The sequence below is a fragment of the Antechinus flavipes genome, chromosome 1, assembly GCF_016432865.1.
Source record: "Antechinus flavipes isolate AdamAnt ecotype Samford, QLD, Australia chromosome 1, AdamAnt_v2, whole genome shotgun sequence".
Lineage (NCBI taxonomy): Eukaryota > Metazoa > Chordata > Mammalia > Dasyuromorphia > Dasyuridae > Antechinus > Antechinus flavipes.
The window spans coordinates 333,300,480-333,318,064 of NC_067398.1; the positions used below are offsets into that span (position 1 = coordinate 333,300,480).

Consider the following 17,585-nt stretch of genomic DNA (forward strand, 5'->3'; position numbering starts at 1 on the left):
ATTGAACTTTCCTAGATTAACCCTTGAGATAGAAAATTCAGTGTCTTTGTTGCTCTCTGCTCCCAAAACAGAAACTGAGTTAGGATGGAGTTTTGTGACCATCTAAACCAACCCACACCCAATAAAGAATCCACACAGCATCATACCCAAACAGGTGGTCATCAAGGCTCTACTTGAAGACCTCCAAAGAAGGAGAAACTATTATCCTCTAGTGTGGCCATTAAACTTTTTGGATAACTAATTAGGAGGAAGTTTTCCCCCACTTATTATTCCTGATTCTTCCCTTTGGGGTCAAACAGAAAATATCTTAATTCTTCTTCCATACAACAGCCTTTCAGATACTTCAAGCCAACTGTCTAGTTCTACCCTCATCCCAAGTCTTTGCTTCTTCATGATTAACCACTACTAGTTTCTTCAACTGATTCTTATATGAAAGATTCAAGGCCCTTTGTCATAATGACTGCCCGTCCTCTGGACACTCTTCAGCTAATCAATGTCTTTCATAAAGTTTGGAGCCCAGAATTAGAAATGTTGCTCTAACAAGGACAGAACATAAGATGATTATTATCCTCTTATTCCTGGAAGCTATGCCTTTCTTTTTTGTGTGTGTGGATAATTAATAATAAGTGTATTAATTAGGTTAGCTAATAATCAGCAAATTGACGATCAGTTTTTCTTGGCAACAAAAGACAAAAGACATAGAAAATCTGAAAGCTTTAAATAATTCTTGAAAAAGAATTTCCTTGACAATTGAAAATCAATCTTAATTGCTGGATATTTAATAAGGAAGTCTTCAGCTCCTCCTTCTGAGAACATGGCTTGATCATGAGACTCAGCTGCTTCCAGCAATCTGGTTAGGAGAATCCATTTTCATCTAAGATATTCTCATTGGTTTTCTCCTTCATGAGTTGTTCACTTACTCTAAACTCTAATGAGGGGTTCAAGGGAAAGCCCATTTCTTTTGGGAAAAGAACTCACCTAGATTGGATTCTGTTTATATTCTAAAGAGAAGTAGGATCTCCTAATTGGGTAGGGTCCAGCCCAAGATCAAAGAGTATGTTTCTTGAAAGTTAGAAATATATTCTATTAGTTATATTCACTTAGTCATGTGCTTCAGAAGCTGATCTTCCAGAGAAGTTGGGCCTTGATAGAGAAACAAAGGAAAAGAGCCTTGAATCCTAATTTAGTAATTGATTATTAATAGAAAAATTTGAATTTGAAGTGGTAAAATCTGTAGTCTTACAGTATCTCATTAACAATATACTAGAGCAAATAGTAAAATCTGGGTAGGGTCTGCAAAGTATAGAGGAAAATCTCCCATTTTGCATTTTGCATGCTCATTTAAGATGGCCAATTATCTGGGGAGAGATATTATGATATCATGGCAGGCAACTGGATATCATAAATGCACCTCAATATCCAGTAGTTCTAGAAAATTATTAGATGTATTTATGTAGTAACACTCCATTTATCCAGCCTCAGATGGAATGATGTCAATCCCATCTCTGAATTTTCTAGATAATTGAGGTTTTGTGTTTTAGTCATTTCAGTTGTGCCCTCCTCTTCATGGCTCTTTTTTAGGCTTTTCTTGTCAGAGAAACTGCCATTTCTTCTCCAGATAATTTTACAGATGAGGAAACTGAGGTAAATGGGGTTAAGGGAAGCTATGCCTTTCTAAATATAACTCAAGATTACATTTGGGGTTTGGGTTTTTTTTTTTTGGCTGACATATCACATTGTTGATTTATTGAGCTTATTCTCCACTAAAACTACACTGCTACACAGGGTGTATGAATTGTCAGTGATCAGATATTATGCACAGCTTTCTGCCCACAGGGTCCTTCCAGAGCTTTGAATGGGCTTTAATTTGTCCTAAATAATTTTAACATTCAAGAAATGTTTGCCAGTCTGGATATTTCAAGGCCATAAGGCTTCCTTAGGGAATTTCAAATTCATTCTGGTAAGTCCAATCAGAGCTAGTTCTTTCATTCACTTCACAGAGGTCTAGCTCCAGAGAGGCTATAAGGCAGAAGTGTCAAACAAGCAGCCCAGTGGGCCACATGAGCCTACAACCCTCGCAGGTGTGACCTAAGCAGGTTAAAATGTAACTGGTAAATATTTAAGAAATAAAAATACAATAAAGGTAATATGACATTTAAAAATTAAGTCAATAGGTGGCCCGCAGGAATCTTTATATATGAATTAATGACCCCCATTTCTAAGTTTGACACCCTTGCTTAAGATATATATTTGCAAGTGTCCTTTCATAAAATAAATAGAATTACATTCATTACTTGGGATCTGCTGTCCCAGCTAAATAAATGCTAAATACCTTAGAGACTGTTCTTGCTGTTCAGATAGTTACAAATGATCCCATGTCTTTGTCATACTCCGGTCTTCCTGGCCACTCTGGTACATCGGATGTACATCTGCTTTCGAATCACTGCTCTTTTGACTATTGGCTTTGGCAGGAGTCTCTTCAAACACAATATGGTCAGTCGTTTTCTGCCCTCACACTGAAGGGTACGGAACAACTGAACATAAGCTTCCTGTACACTCTTTGTACACCCAATTGTACACATGGCCTTTGCAGGCCCTCCAACACAGTGATCTCAGAATACTCCCTTTCTAGAGAGCATGTGAGGTCAAGAGCAGATCCCTTGAAGCTCTCCATTAGCTTATTCTGTTTCTTCCCTCAATTCTTTGTCACCATTGCATTACATTATTTCAATGACATTTCCTAGTCAGGACTCAAAAGGTTCCTTGTTTAGTGGGTAGGGATGCCCTGTGAAAAGGATCATTGCTTTCCACAGTAAGTCCCTTATATTTGCACTGGCAGGCCTACAGTGTGCATTCTGTCCTAAAATATTGTTCTTATGTCCTGAACTGCTGAAAGTGATGACATCAGTGTGCTGTGAAATGCTAATGAGAATGAGGACCATGAGCAGCTGCTGGTGGTGCCCCCCGCTTGTTTCATCCTCAGTCTATTCTGCCCTCACCAAAACCTCTCTTAACTGTCTCATCTCTCCTGGTCCAGAGTAGAGACTTTCATAGCTAATTTCCAAGCAGCCTGATGAACAAAGATGCTAGAATATATCCATATAAGAGTGTTCACATAATTTTTTTTTAATTCTGAATTTAACATAAATAAAGCAAGCACTTTCATATACAGAGTCTAGCAGGAATTTTTGAAATTAGGAAGGTAGAGTCTGGGTTTTGTCATTCTTTGTTTTTCTATCACTTAACACTAGTGCTTAACATATAATAAGTTCTTAGTTGATGTGTTTTGGTTGACTGACAATTTATTCCGTCATACATATATGTACATCTTATACATACATACATACATATATACTGTATACATACATATATATATATATATATATATATATTCATCTTGATTCCATATTCCCACAAAGTATTCACAGTATATCACAGGACTTTTACAAAATCATCACCATCAAACAATATTACATTTAATAGAACAGATAATCTACAGACTAACAATCCTGGATGAGAGACATGTTCCATCACTGAAAACCACTTCCTTATATAGCTTAAACAAGTCAAATATGCTGAGTAAAATATGACTTCACTAATAATGCCAAAAAAGTTTCAGTTCAAATATTCAATGCGCAAAATTAATTGTCATTTCAGCAATAACACCTCGCCCTTAAACTTCAGTACAATGATGTAGAAATATAGAATTTCAATAATGCTTTGACTGACAAAAAAAATGTAATGGTTATAATGAAATAATTGGTTTTATCAGCAGGGCTTTCACAATCTAGAAAAAAATAAAAACAAAAAAATTTTGTTCTGAGTTTTTGCATAGCTAGAATCAATAACCCAAGCTTTACACAACACTCAATGCAGTCTTGCTTTTCAAAGAATTTAAAAAATTCAAATAGTAATGTTTGCAAAAATCCTACCAAATGTAGTACCCCTTTAATAATATTTTCAGGTGTCTATCATCCTATTTGTATCCCTATTTTGTTGCTCACCAGCTTATTTTAAAATATTAGAGCAATACAAAAGAATCTTTTCTAAAATAGAAATGCAAGGTAACAAGACAATTACAATAGACAGCAGTCTCAAACTACTTCTCACCACACTCAGGAGGAACAAAATGACTGCCAGCAATGGGTATAATATTTCTCTCTGATCATTTCCATGTATACTTCAACACCCTGAAGCTTGGGAATTCTTCCTCCTTCTCCTCTTCTTCTTCCTCTTCTTCTTCCTCCTCTTCCTCTTTCTTTCTTCTTCTTTCTTTTTCCTTCTTAAAAGATGTAAATTGTAGCCAATCTTGAAGGCTGATAGCTGAGTAAATACTTGGGATCAAGTGAGGGTTTTTTCAAAGATATATTGTTTGTAGGCAACAGGGAACGAGCCAGTAAGAATAGGTAAGGTTCAAGATGAGAGAAAGGGAAGTGATCTTCCTAAATCTCAAGTCTGACCATGCCACACACACGTCTTCCCTCAATCAATAAAGTCTAGTGGGTTCCTGTCACCTCCATGATCATTTAGAAAATCTTCTATTTGGGATTCAAAGCCCTTCCCAATCTTTGTCCTTTTCCTCTCCCCCAACCTCTCCAGTTTTCTTACACTTTAAATCTTCCTTTCTTATACTTTTTGATCCCATGACACTGTTCCTCTCAAAAACTACTCTACTTCCCAAGTTCAGGCATTTTCTCTGGTTGTCCCACATATTTCTTGTCCTCTTCATCTCTGCCTTCTGGCCATCTTGACTTCCTTCAAATCCCAAATAAAATTCCACCTTCTACAAAAACTCTGTCCCCATAATCCTTAATACTACTGTTTATTATTTCAGATTTATCTTGTTTATAGCTTAATTGCACATAATTGCTTGTATATTGCTTCTCTTAATAGACTTTGAACTTCACTGGGAGCAGGGACCTTGATGAAGAGTGAGGCAGGCTCTTTATTAGAAAATGAAGGAGAGAATGGAGAATGATGTCAATAGAACTACAGGGGAGCAGAGGGTTCCAAGTTAATAATTGAGAGCGCATAGAAAATCAATTAGGGAAGGGTAAAATTATTTCTTTTCAGTAGTAAGAGCCAAGTTGAGTTAGACAAAATAAATTTGTAGTAGATCCACTCAGCAAAGTCTGGATTGAGTTATTTCAGTCAGGACCATTGAACAGCAAGGAAGAGCAAAGAAAGCAGAAAATAAGGAGGTTTTTTTTTTTTTTTGTTGGGGTTTGGCAAAGACCATAGAACTCAAGGTGGGATGTTCAAGAAAACAGCTATCTCACATAGACCTAAAGAGTTGTTAATAGGAATTCAGCTTTCTGTCTCTTTATAATTTGTAGTGGTTAATATTTAGATAGATGTCTGAAACTTTAGTAATCCATAACTTCACATATCTACAGGGATCAGATTATAATTGTTGGTTATACAAGTTATTGATTTTATGTTTGTATTTTTCATTAAAGAGGCAGCATGGTACATGTGTCTTTCTCTGATTGAATTTAATGTCCTCAAGGGCAGGGATTGTTTCATTTTTGTTTTTACATCTCCATCCTCTAACACAGTTCCTGGCACATGGTATGTGCTTCAAAAAGATTAGGGATTGTTGGTAGTAGGTAGATAGGGAAAGATAAAATAGATAGGGCCAGTCTTCTGTCTGGCCTTGGAGTCAAGAGTAAGGAAGCCAATGTCACACAGAGGATTTTATATTTGATCATGGAGATGATAGGGAGTCACTAGAGTTTACTGACTGTGGGTAGGGGTGGGAATGTGTGTGAAATGGTCAGAGTTGATCAGGATTTAGGAATATAACTTCCTCCTCCCATCTGGAATATTTTCTTTATCTACTAGCTTGTTGCTTACAATTTATCCTTGTAAAAAGAGAAAAACAAAACAAGCAACAACAACCTTCCTTTGATCCCAACTATTGACTCAACCACCAACCCCTCACCACATTGCCTTTGCTTTCCTATTTTCTCTGACAGCTTAAGAGGAAACTCCATTGGGGCAGCTGGAGCGAAGGCCATAGCTAATGCCTTGAAGATAAACTCCAGTCTTCGGATGCTCAAGTGAGTATTGTTGATCTTGGGGAGGAAAAAAGGCAAGGCTCAACAGTTGGTGAGTCAGCAGGTTGCTGTGGATTTCCTCTGTAGTACCTTCTTTATAAATAATCCAGATCTTGTATAAAATGGAGGGCAGCGAAGTTGGTGCAATGGCTAGAGTACTGGGCCTCTTGGTCAGGAAAATTTCTCCCTGAGTTCAGATCTGACCTTAGACCCTTAACAACAGTGTGAGCCTAGACAAGTCACTTAATCCTGTTTGCCTCAGTTTCCTCATCTCTAAAATGAGTTGGAGAAAGTAATGGCAAACCTTTCCAGTATCTCTGTCAAGAAAACCCCAAAAAGGGATCATGAGGCATCAGACATAATTGAAATGATTCCACAATAACTCAACTGAAAATACCTACTTGTGTGATATTGAACAAATAATCTGACTTCTTTGGGCTTCGGTTTTCTTCTTTGTAGAAAGAGATGATTGGACTATACTATCTCTTAGGTTCTTTTTTGCTCTACCAACCTATGTTTATAAGGCAGGGCCTATCTGGACATTTGCCTATAGTACACCATAACATTAAATGTCAAAGGCAACTGAACTAAACTAGAGAAATCAGAGCCACCGTAGCTGCTCCTTCCCTATAACATAGCTGAGAGAGTTTACCCCAAATTCCAGTGGACAAGTCAGGCCCTGGGTTCCATGTTACTTTTCCAGTCACATGGTTCCTTGGTTGTTTTCTTGGTCTATAAAGGTCACCATAGGTTTTTTTTCCATCTTTCTCCTAGTCTTCAAGAGAACTCCTTAGGAATGGATGGAGCCATCTGCATCGCCACTGCACTGACCAGCAACCATGGGTTCAAGCATATCAAGTGAGTTATGGTTGACAAAAATGTTCAGGGATAACATTTCCCCCTTCTCCCCTTTCAAAGAGTCTGCTTGTCCACCTCAAGTTAGTTAAGAGATTAAAATAGGTCATTTCTCACCTTATTAGATGAAGCAAAAAATATTAAAAGCTCATTGTACTAGGCACTATGCATCCTTGGATGACAAAATGTAGAATCAAAAAGATTTTTACAGGATAGAAGGATTCCCACCAACAAAATGAAATTAAATAGAATCATGCACAAAATTAAATCACATAAATATAAGAGAGCAATGTGGGGGAAAAAAAAGAGCCAGAATTTTAGTGGATTGAAAACTCACTATATCAGTAATGTGGTGCAGTTGCTAAAATATCAGTAACAAAAACTCAATGCAAGTAAAATAAAATCAGTCATTGTGTTTATTGATTAGAGGTATGGAAGGTGACAATTTCTATCATAAGCAATATTAAATCCCACATTTGGAGAAGTGCATTCAGTTCAGTTTTGGTACTGTATTTTAAGAGGGTCATTGGCAAAGGAAAGGGCATGCAGAAGATTGTGAAAAAGCTAGTGAAGGGTCTGGCAATCATATCTTACAAGGGTCAATTGATATTAAGGATTTTTAGCCTGGTGAAGAAAGCAGAGGGGTGGGAGTTTAAAGTTATTGTCAAATATTTGAAGGGTTGTCATGTGAAAGATTTATCTTTTATTGCTTCAATGGGCAGAAGTAAGAGCAATGGTTCAGTGAAAGCGGAATAGACTTGGGCTCAATATAAGGAGGAACTTTCCAGCAGTGTCTAGATAACCTGTCCAAGGATGCTATAAAACAGGGGTTCTTAATCTTAAATTCCATGTATATATTTTGGGAGTCTTTTAACTCAGATGGGAAAAATTATATCTTATTTTTGCTAACCTTTTAACTTTTTTCTTTTCCAAATTCATTAGTTTTTAATATTCACCTTGGCAAAACCTTGTGTTCCAAATTTTTCTCCCTCTTTACCCCCACCCCCCAAGACAGTGAGCAATTTTATATATAACAATTTTTTATCATTTTTAATTTTATGCTAATTTAATTTTTTTATTTTGCTAATTATTTTATTATGCTAATTTCTAATTGTTTTTATTTTTATTTTTTAATATGCTAAGAAATTTAATTATGCTAAAAAGGGATCTATAGACTTTATCAGACTGCCAAAGGGAGTCTGACATACACAAAAAAAGCTAATTCTTGATGTAAAGGGATTTTTAAACTTGGTGGGAGGTTGAATTTGATGACTAGTTACTTTCAAGTCTAGGTTTCTATGATGGCCTCTTCTTCAGTGGAGGCCCTGAGCAACTGGTTTGCAAACCTTTACTAAAGGATGTGGATCTCAAAGTTTGAAAGGGGTAGGGCTGGGAAATGGTCATTGGGATTGGCTTGCCTTGGTAATTGACCTTGCAATCTGGCCTTCTACTCCCACCATTCTGAAGTAGCTAAGAATCCAGGTTATTCAAGACTTCTCTGACCTCATTCTCATGCATTCTGTGAATTACCCTTCCTTCTAATCACACTTTCCTGGCCCCTGGGACACGACTCTCTCATGGTTCTCTGACAGAGTACCTCTCTCCTCCTCTTCCCCCCCCTTCATTGTGTGTGGTCCCCAAGGTGCTGTCCTTGATCTTTTTATCTACACTTTTTTCCTAAGGATCACATTAACCCTTGTGGATTCGTTGCTCGTTTCTATCCAATCTCCCAAATTTATACGTTGCCACTGCAAACCTGCACTGTCCCCGGCCGACAGGACACTTCCATCTCAGCGCAACATGTCCCCAACTTCTCTTCCCTACGGCCTACCCCCTTCCCTTCTTTTTCTGTTGACAGCCCCACCATCCTTGCAATTACTCAGGGTCACAACCTTGGTATCATCTTAGGCTCTCCCTGACCCTTTGATCAGGTGCCAAGGCACCTGTAAAGTGGGGAATGGTGCTATTATCTTCAACCTAGCATGCTGCACATTTGACTGATAATGAAGTTAGCATAAGGTTTCACTATGGTCTTTTGATACAAGTTTTGATTGCTATCCAAATATACTCTTTTCAGTCTCCAGGGAAACCACATCGGAGAATCAGGTGCCAGGATGATCTCAGAAGCCATCAAGACAAATGCCCCAGATTGTATTGTTGAGATGTGACCCATAATTTCTGATGGAACTTTCTGATGGACTGAGCAGAACAGGGAAGAAATTAAGCAGGAAATCTGGTTAAGACTCTTTAAACAAGTGGTAGCCTGAAGGTCAGTGCTTATTGATCCTATGGAAGCACTTTCAAAGAGAGGTTATCATCTACCTCTAGAAGTGAGCATAAGCACAGGAATAGCAATGACTAATAAAACTGCATAAACAGGGTGAATTCTTCCATGGATAGGCTCTGGGATTGTGATTTAAGGGTTCAGCTACTTTAATAATAGAGGAAGCTGGTTTGCCATGAATAAACATAACACTGTTAAAAAAATCAATCTGACATGTAGCAGAGGAAACATTCTTCGATTCTTCCAAACACCACAAGTCTCTCAATTCCTCAAGAAACATGGAAAAACCATTTTGACATGGTTGTAAGATTTTGGAGACAAAAAATATTAGTATTTTCCCCAATTTTCCACCACACCAACCAGTACTAAGCAAATTCTTCAAAGATAAATGCAGGTGACCTAGTGGATTGCAAACGCAGTATATGTCAGCAATGTGATATGGCAATAGGAAAAAAAAATTTGTTCTGCCTTATTAGCAGAACAAAGACGGTACTAATCCTGACACACTCAGGATCAGATGATAACTGAAATACACCAAGTTCTTGGTGCCATATTTTATAAAATTTTATCATTTTTTAATGGGAAACTTAAAACATATCCAGAGCAGTGTAAGCAGGATTTTTTAAAAACCTCCCAGCTCTTTTTGGGGGTTCAGAAGATCTAAGATTTCATGTGTGTGTAAACTACTTCTACAAACTAACTCATTTGTAATTTAAGAGTCTTAGACCCTTTATGGAAGTCTTTCAGATGAACTTTTTTCATCAGCCAAAAGAGTTGTCACTTTAGACAATGTTCTTGCCCCACTGGTTTGGAGAAATGCCTCAGTTTTTGCTTTGTTTCCAGAGCTCCACAAGTAACCACTGATTGCTTTGTAACTAAACCCCTCATTTTTGTTAAAATGCCATATCAAGAACAGGTGAAAGAAATGGGGATGTTTTGCTTGAATAAGACTTGGATGATAAAGGGATAAAATTGCTGTTTTCAAATATGTGATGAGGTATCCCGGAGTGGATGAATTCAATTTGTTTTGGCTTTGGCTAGCACCGATGAATGAAAGCACATAGGAAAAACTTTAGAACAAAGATACTTCCTCACAAATGAAGCTGCCTAAAATTGAAATGGAATATCTTAGGAGGCAGTGCACTATTTCTAACTGGAGAGTTTTAAGGATAAGACCAATGTTCCAGATAGGGATTGGACTAAATAATTCCTAAATGAGGGTTTTTTCTATTTTAGAATTCTGTAATTTTGATTTAACACACTATGGAATATAAGATGTGTTGTGTCCTACTTTCTAGAGCCCCCAGGTTGGGTGACAAAATGTACCATTGCTTTCTAGAGCCCCCACAGCGGGGTGATTAAAATATCCTGCTTTCTAGAGTCCCCAAGTTGAGGTGACAAAACATACCAGTTTTCTCTAGAGCCCCCACAGCGGGGTGATTGAAATATCCTGCTTTCTAGAGCCCCCAAGTTGAGGTGACAAAACATACCAGTTTTCTCTTGCGCCCCCACATCGGGGTGATTAAAATATCCTGCTTTCTAGAGCCCCCAAGTTGAGGTGACAAAATGTACTATGCTTTCTAAAGCCCCCACACTGGGGTGATTGAAATAATCTGCTTTCTAGAGCCCCTAAGTTGGGGTGACAAAATGTACTGTGCTTTCTAGAGTCCCCATACCAGGGTGATTAAAATATCCTGTTTTCTAGAGCTCCCAAACTGGGGTGACAAAATGTACTGTGCTTTCTAGAGCCCCCACACCAGGGTGATTATACCTTCCTAATGGAGAAGTGATGAGGCGGAACTCCTGAGGATAGTGGAAAAATAGAGACCATTTAGTTCAAGGACTTCCCCTTTTTATACCCTCATACCCTTATGAAACAAAAACACTGAGCATGTGCCCAGTATATACTGCACATGTAGGACCACATAACTTGCTATTATATGTAGATTGTCACCTGGAATCACTCTGCTTCAATCTCAACACAGGTTGTCACTGTCTTCTGATTTCTCAGGAAGGCCAAGAGCCCTTGGGGAAGATGGGGAGCCAAACCAGACATTGTCAGCAGGTTCCCTCTGGGCTGAAGGGCCTTATACCTCACCCAAAGGGTCGGTCTGTGACCCTCTACAATGATGTTAAAATGTAACAATAATGAAAATTTGTTGGGCCTCAATAGATCACACCAGATCACTAGAAACCTCTATATCAAAGGCAGAGGATCTGTCAAAAAGCATTAATTCCCACAAATAGTTGTGCTGCTGGGAAAAAAATCAAATAAGATACTTCAGATCTACTCAATCAAATCAATGAGAATGACTGTGTATGAAGACTATAAAATGATACTCATTTTTAGTTTGAACAGGAAATCATTAGGGCTGTAATATAGGGCAAGTACAAAAAACATGTCAACCTGCTCACATTTTCCTGTCACCTTCTAAAAAGGACACTGGTATTACAATCAGCAAGTCTCCTTTTACAAGATTTTGGCAGAAAATGTTACTTGGGTCTTCAAAGTAGTTATACTTTAGTCATATATAAATGACAATCCTGGCTTGAGAGCCATTAATACTCAGCCATCTCTTTTTGTCACAGCATTCTTTTTTTTTTTAATTATTTTATTGATATTTTGTTTTACTATAACAATTCCAAAAAAGTTCTTACCTAACCCTTAAAAAATGGTTAAGCAAAACTGCCTAATGTAGCTTAGAGAGCACATGACTTTGTTTCTATAATTTACCATTCCTAAATAAAAATAAAATGTGCTCCAACATCAGGCATCTGGAAACACTATTTTGTTTCATATAAATCCTTCATAATCTTTCCTTACATTGTAAAAATATTTCATTACAATCATAGGCCACAATTTTATTCCCCACCAACTGATAAGACATAATTTATTTCTAGATTTTTCTTACTATAAAGAATGTTACGAATATTTATTTTAGTACCAATGAGTATCTCATTGGCCACTTTCAATTCTAAGAAAAACTGAATATAAATCTAGTAACAGGATTATTTTTTAGGTCAAATTTTAATAAAATTTTTTCTTGTATAATTGTAAATATTTTCCCATAAAGGTTGAATAATTTAGTTTCGCTCATTGTTATCAGTGTGTCTTTCTTACTACAGCTCGAATTTTTATTTTCAATTGCTGCCATTTTTGGCAATTTGATGGTTGGAAGGAGATACTTCAGTTGATACTACACTCAAGATTAATTTTATTCTCTTAATTCCTTTCTTTTAAAGCTTCTCAGGACTATGAGTTATCCTTTAGAAAATGTTCTAAGGAACTGCTCTTAAATACAGAAGCTAATATTTGATCATCAGCTGGCTCCAGAGAAATAAACCAAATTGTCTTTATTAAAATAAAAATTGCATAAAAAATGTGATTTTTAAAAAACCCTAGTGCTTACGTGATAATTTAAAAATAAAATCCTTTCATTTTCTCAACAATTGGTGTAAACACAAAAAATTCTTCTGTATGATACTTGCAAATATGAATGTTTAGGTAGAATGATTTTATAAAAAAAATTATATATTGTAAAGCAATGCACACAAACAGCCTAAGAAGAAAAAAAGTTAGTATGGGTATATTTTAGGTCCCAGAACACCGGGTCCTTAAAAGTACCAGCACATTCCCTGCTTTCTCCTAAAAGTTAAGTAATTCATTCACATCCCAAGGTTCTCATCAGTGTAACAGGCCATTCTTTGTCTACCAAGATGTCAGGGTTGACTTACCATCACTTAAGACATTTGGTTTTGAGTTTTTTCTAGAGTAGAGGAGTTAGGATAGTTTGCTCTTGTGGCAAACATCACATATTTGTTGATTGACTTGAGTAAATTCAACTCAACAGGAATCTATTTAGTGCCAATTACGTACAAGACATTGTAGTAGGCAAAAATAAGAATAGTTCTTGCCCTCAAGAAACTTCTTATAATCCTACAGCTATGAACAAAGCAAAACTAATTGGCCCAACAAGAATCACATTCACAATATTGGTCTCAGCTTCCCATCCTCAACTATTCCTACTGAGTACATCTTTTTCAAACTGTAGAGATGGTATTTAGGAAAAAGTTGTGCAGAGAGCCCTGGATTGATGGTCAAACCACCTTGCTTCTCAAATCTCAGCCCTACCATTTATTAAGTCAATGTGTGACCTTGGGCAAAATCTCTTTCCAATGTGTGATGAGGGGATTAGACAGTTGCGTTGTTTTTTTTTTTTATTCAATGAGTCTAAGATTAACATACAGGCTCCAAAAATTTTTAGAATTCCTATATTAGTCACAAATAAACATGGAAATCTTGTATAACAATGTATTTACTAATGGTAAACTATTATCATACCTAATCTATAAATGAATTAAAGCTCAGCAAAGTCAAACAATTTGTTCACTATTAAATGACTAATAAGTGGTAAAGGTAGCTGGGTGCACTTCTAGGAGTGGGCACAGAACTGGGGCTAAGTAGTTTCAATGGCCAAAAAGAAAAATCACAGAATTGGCTGCTTAACTATACTTCTTTAATGTCAAGCCTTTTTCCTGCCAGAAAGATGCAATCTCCTAGCATGGGAGAGAGAGTGCTGAGACATAAGAGTCAAGAGACCCAGCCTTTAGGTCCTAATTTCTATCTCACTAGTCTGGGCCATGAGGACCTCAGTTCTCTCCATCTGTGAAATGAAGTTGGATAAGATGATCCCTAAGGTCTCTTCCACCTCAAATCCTTTTAAAAAAGATTTATTTTATCAAGTGCTTAACACTGAACATCATAATATGACCAACTAAATTTGCTTACTAGCAACTTATATTTTAAATCAATTAAGAACCATAATTTTTCAATCATTCCCATTAAGTCTTCAGTAGACTTTATACTACCTTGAACTTGAAGCTTGAACACCTTCAATAATGATCAGCTAATTTAGTTAAAATAATGGATATTACTTTCCCAAACATCTCACCACAGATTTACCTATGTTGTGTTTAATTTGCATAGGGGCCAGGAGGAGTAAGCTAGAAATCATTGTCACTCTCATCTAGCAGCTCAGGTTTCTGGGCCCTATGATTTGGCTTAGTTGGGGAGAGAGCTATGCTTTCATCTTCCAGATCATCATCATCATCTTTATCTTCCATATCATATTCTTTGTTGGTCCATTCATTCTTATTCACTCTTCTTCTATGCTTGTGATTACTATGTACTTCATTTTTCTGATGGTGGGACAGTTTTTTTAAAACTTTGTATCAATTTCAAAGGTTTGTCTGATTTTATTTTCATTAGTCTGAATTGTTTTGTAGTGTTCCAATCCATATCTTAACTATTCCACCTGTGGTCATACATTTAGATTGTTTCTCTTTTTTGAGATTAAATATAATGCTACAAAAATCATTTAAGTTTTTTTTTTTTTTTGCTTCTTACAACACTGATTTCAGGAGTTATCATAAATAGTATTAATAGATTAAAGAATATGACCATTTTGTAACTTTTAATGTATACTGCTAGGTAACTCTAAAAAATTCTATTGAATTTTGCAGATCTGCAATTCCTTTGCTGGTGTTTTAGTTTTACTTTTGGGTAATCTCCAGATCTCAGGAAAATGAAAAATCTAGCTCAAGATTTACAATTTTAACTCGGAAAAAAAAGATATATATGATGAAAAGGTGGTCCTGGTTGCTTTGGGAACATGATCTTTTTCAGAAATAAGTGTGTTGAAAAGGAAGTGAAGAAAAAAAGCCTAATATAAAGGCTTTCAGGTGTTTTTCTCACTCCATTCTATAAGAATGGAAACTAACCTATAAAATCTTTTTAAAGGAAAGAGTGTGGTATAGCAGAAAAAGCCCTGAATTAGATGGAATTCAAGAAACCTGAATATTCTACTCAAGAACTGTAGAGCCACAAACAAGTCACAGCCTTTCTTCATCTCAATCTCATTTTTTACAAAATTTTAGTTGTATTAGATGAACTCAAAGGTCTTTTCCAGCTCTAACATTCTATGACTCTGTGACTGAAATGTTAGAAAAATGTTTATTTAAGAAAATTCAAAACTTGATACAGAGAACACACAGAGAATTTTAAAATTTAAAAGACCAACCCTAAAAATTGGTATGTTGCCAGAGTGTTCTAAAAACCATGTGAAAGCAGCATACACGGAGGATAGCTATTCTTGGGATGGTTCCTAAGATCTGACTTGTAGCACAGTGGTATTAGTAATGTTTCTTTTCTCTTTGTGGTTTGGTGGACCTTTATGTACCTCCTTTATGATATGAAATAAGAAATCCTGTTTTCCAAAAATATATTCCAAAAACCTTGGTGGTATTTTGGTTCCTGTTTAAACCTCATGAACTCTAAAGCAAAGGAGGATACAGCTTGAACACCTTCAATAATGATCAGCTAATTTAGTTAAAATAATGGATATTACTTTCCCAAACATCTCACCACAGATTTACCTATGTTGTGTTTAATTTACATAGGGGCCAGGAGGAATAAGCTAGAAATCATTGTCACTCTCATCCAGCGGCTCAGGTTTCCGGGCCCTACGATTTGGCTTAGTTGGGGAGAGAGCTATGCTTTCATCTTCCAGATCATCATCATCATCTTCATCATCTTCCATATCAATTTCGCTGTCCTCTGAATCTTCCTGCAATAAGAGATAATAAATGTAACTTGACACCATCTACTAAGAAGTAGATAGCTACTTAAGAAATTAAAAACCAACCACCATTTTCCTAGCAATTCAGAAGAAAAAGGTACTGCTTGGCACAGGACAAAACTAGTCAGGTCCAGACATAGATGAATATTAATTAAGTCTCTATTAATAATATTGTCTTCAGCCGTCAATTTCCAGATCTATGTAACCGGGTACAAATCGAATTTCCTTTTGTTATATATAACGCCATGGCTTTTAGTCAACTGTCCCGAGAGCTTATTTCTTGGGACTCAGATAAATATTTTTGAGGTCTCAGTTTCCTCCTCAATAAAATGAGGATAAAATCTTCACTTTTTCACAGAGCAATTGTGGGGACAATGTGTAAATTATATAAAATGTAGCAAAAATGAGAATATGTTTTATCTGTTGATAAAAGAAGGGAAATGAAGGCATGTTCACTTTTCATTCCTGTTAAGACTTAGGGAAGAGAGGAGAACATGGAAAGTGGTTATGAGATACAGAGTAAAAAGAGAAGCTTAATTCTTTCTGGTCTGTGGGAGAGGACAACAGTTTACTGAAAAGATGTATAGATTAGACCTATTTTGAGTATATTTACATGTGACATATATGTAAAGTTCTTTGCAAACCTTCAAGCACTTCCTTTGCAAACCTTCAAGCACTTCCTAGATGTTGGCTAGTACTATTTATCAGTACCGTCACTGAATGAATGGAAGACAGGAGGACATATGGGATAACAGTATACATATATATTCTGGACCAGCCTAGGCCTGCTTGAGTTTATAATGCAATCATGTATGCACATGAAGGCAAAAAAGGGCTAAATTAGTACCCCTAGACCACCTCCAATTTTTTCACCAGACTTTGCTATTTCTACAGTGGAATCTTTATCTTCTTAGTCTTCAAATGAGATAATATAGGTAAAGCACTTTGTAAACCTCAAAGGTGCTGATTAGTCGTTATTGTCTATTATTCCAGGCCTAAAACTCTGGAATTATTTTCTACTCTTCATCCCAACTCCATCTTAATTCACCTCCATCAGGCAGCAAATCAATCCTTCTACTGTTGTGTTCCTCAGCCATCCCTTCTTTTCCATGCTCACTGCTAATTTCCTAACTTATCACTTCACATTTTGATTTACTAAAATGCTTAAATTGATCTTCCAGCCTTCATCCAATACTACACTATTAAATAAATCTTGGGACTGGGACAGCTAGGTGGTGCAGTGGAGAGAACCCCAGCCCTGAAGTCAGGAAGACCTGAATTCAAATCTGGCTTCAGATACTCAACTCTTCCTGGCTGTGTGACCCTGGGCAAGTCACTTAACCCCAACTGCCTCAGCAAAAATAGATAAATAGATAGATAGAGATAGATAAGATAGATCCATCTTGGGATCTAAACATAAGTCAACCCTTTGCTTAAAAACTTTCAATCCTGTCCTATTGCCTCTCCGTCCAAGGTTAGCCTAGCTATCAAGGTTCCCTAGATTTGACTCCAATCTAGCTCCAATTTAGATTATCTAAATAATCTTCTACTCCAGTTTAATCAAGTCACACCATTACTCCCAGATCAAACATTTTTTTCTTTACATCTCTCCTGGTGTGATTTCCCACTGAGAATGCCTTTGCTCCTTTCTAAGGCCCAACTCAGATCTTACTGGTCCCTTTCTCCCTTCTCCTTCATCCCTTCCCCCGACATCTTTCATTTACTCTTTCTGAGGACAGTGGTCATGTT

General features: G+C 36.7%; 2 protein-coding genes across 6 annotated transcripts in view; one reads left to right on the forward strand and one right to left on the reverse strand.

The window, feature by feature from the left end:
• The window catches only part of NLRC3 (NLR family CARD domain containing 3), a 69,888-nt gene extending 55,313 nt beyond the window's left edge, over positions 1–14,575 (forward strand). Inside the window, exons 16-19 of one of the 3 annotated variants that reach the window (XR_007948621.1) lie at positions 5,979–6,062; positions 6,834–6,917; positions 8,992–10,674; positions 10,757–14,575. Coding sequence is in view for 1 of the 3 variants with exons in the window: in XM_051967736.1 (XP_051823696.1) it covers positions 5,979–6,062; positions 6,834–6,917; positions 8,992–9,082 (259 nt within the window). In the remaining 2 variants the exon portion in view is untranslated. Of the gene's footprint in view, positions 1–5,978; positions 6,063–6,833; positions 6,918–8,991 lie in introns of all 3 variants that reach the window. The other 2 variants (XR_007948624.1, XM_051967736.1) reach the window with 2 other exon arrangements.
• Positions 14,576–15,197: 622 nt separating this feature from the next.
• The window catches only part of CLUAP1 (clusterin associated protein 1), a 29,090-nt gene continuing 26,702 nt past the window's right edge, over positions 15,198–17,585 (reverse strand). For all 3 annotated transcript variants that reach the window (XM_051967748.1, XM_051967756.1, XM_051967763.1), the window contains one exon: positions 15,198–15,824. In XM_051967748.1, coding sequence (XP_051823708.1) covers positions 15,675–15,824 — 150 coding nt within the window. In that variant the 3' untranslated portion in view covers positions 15,198–15,674. The remainder of the gene's footprint in view (positions 15,825–17,585) is intronic.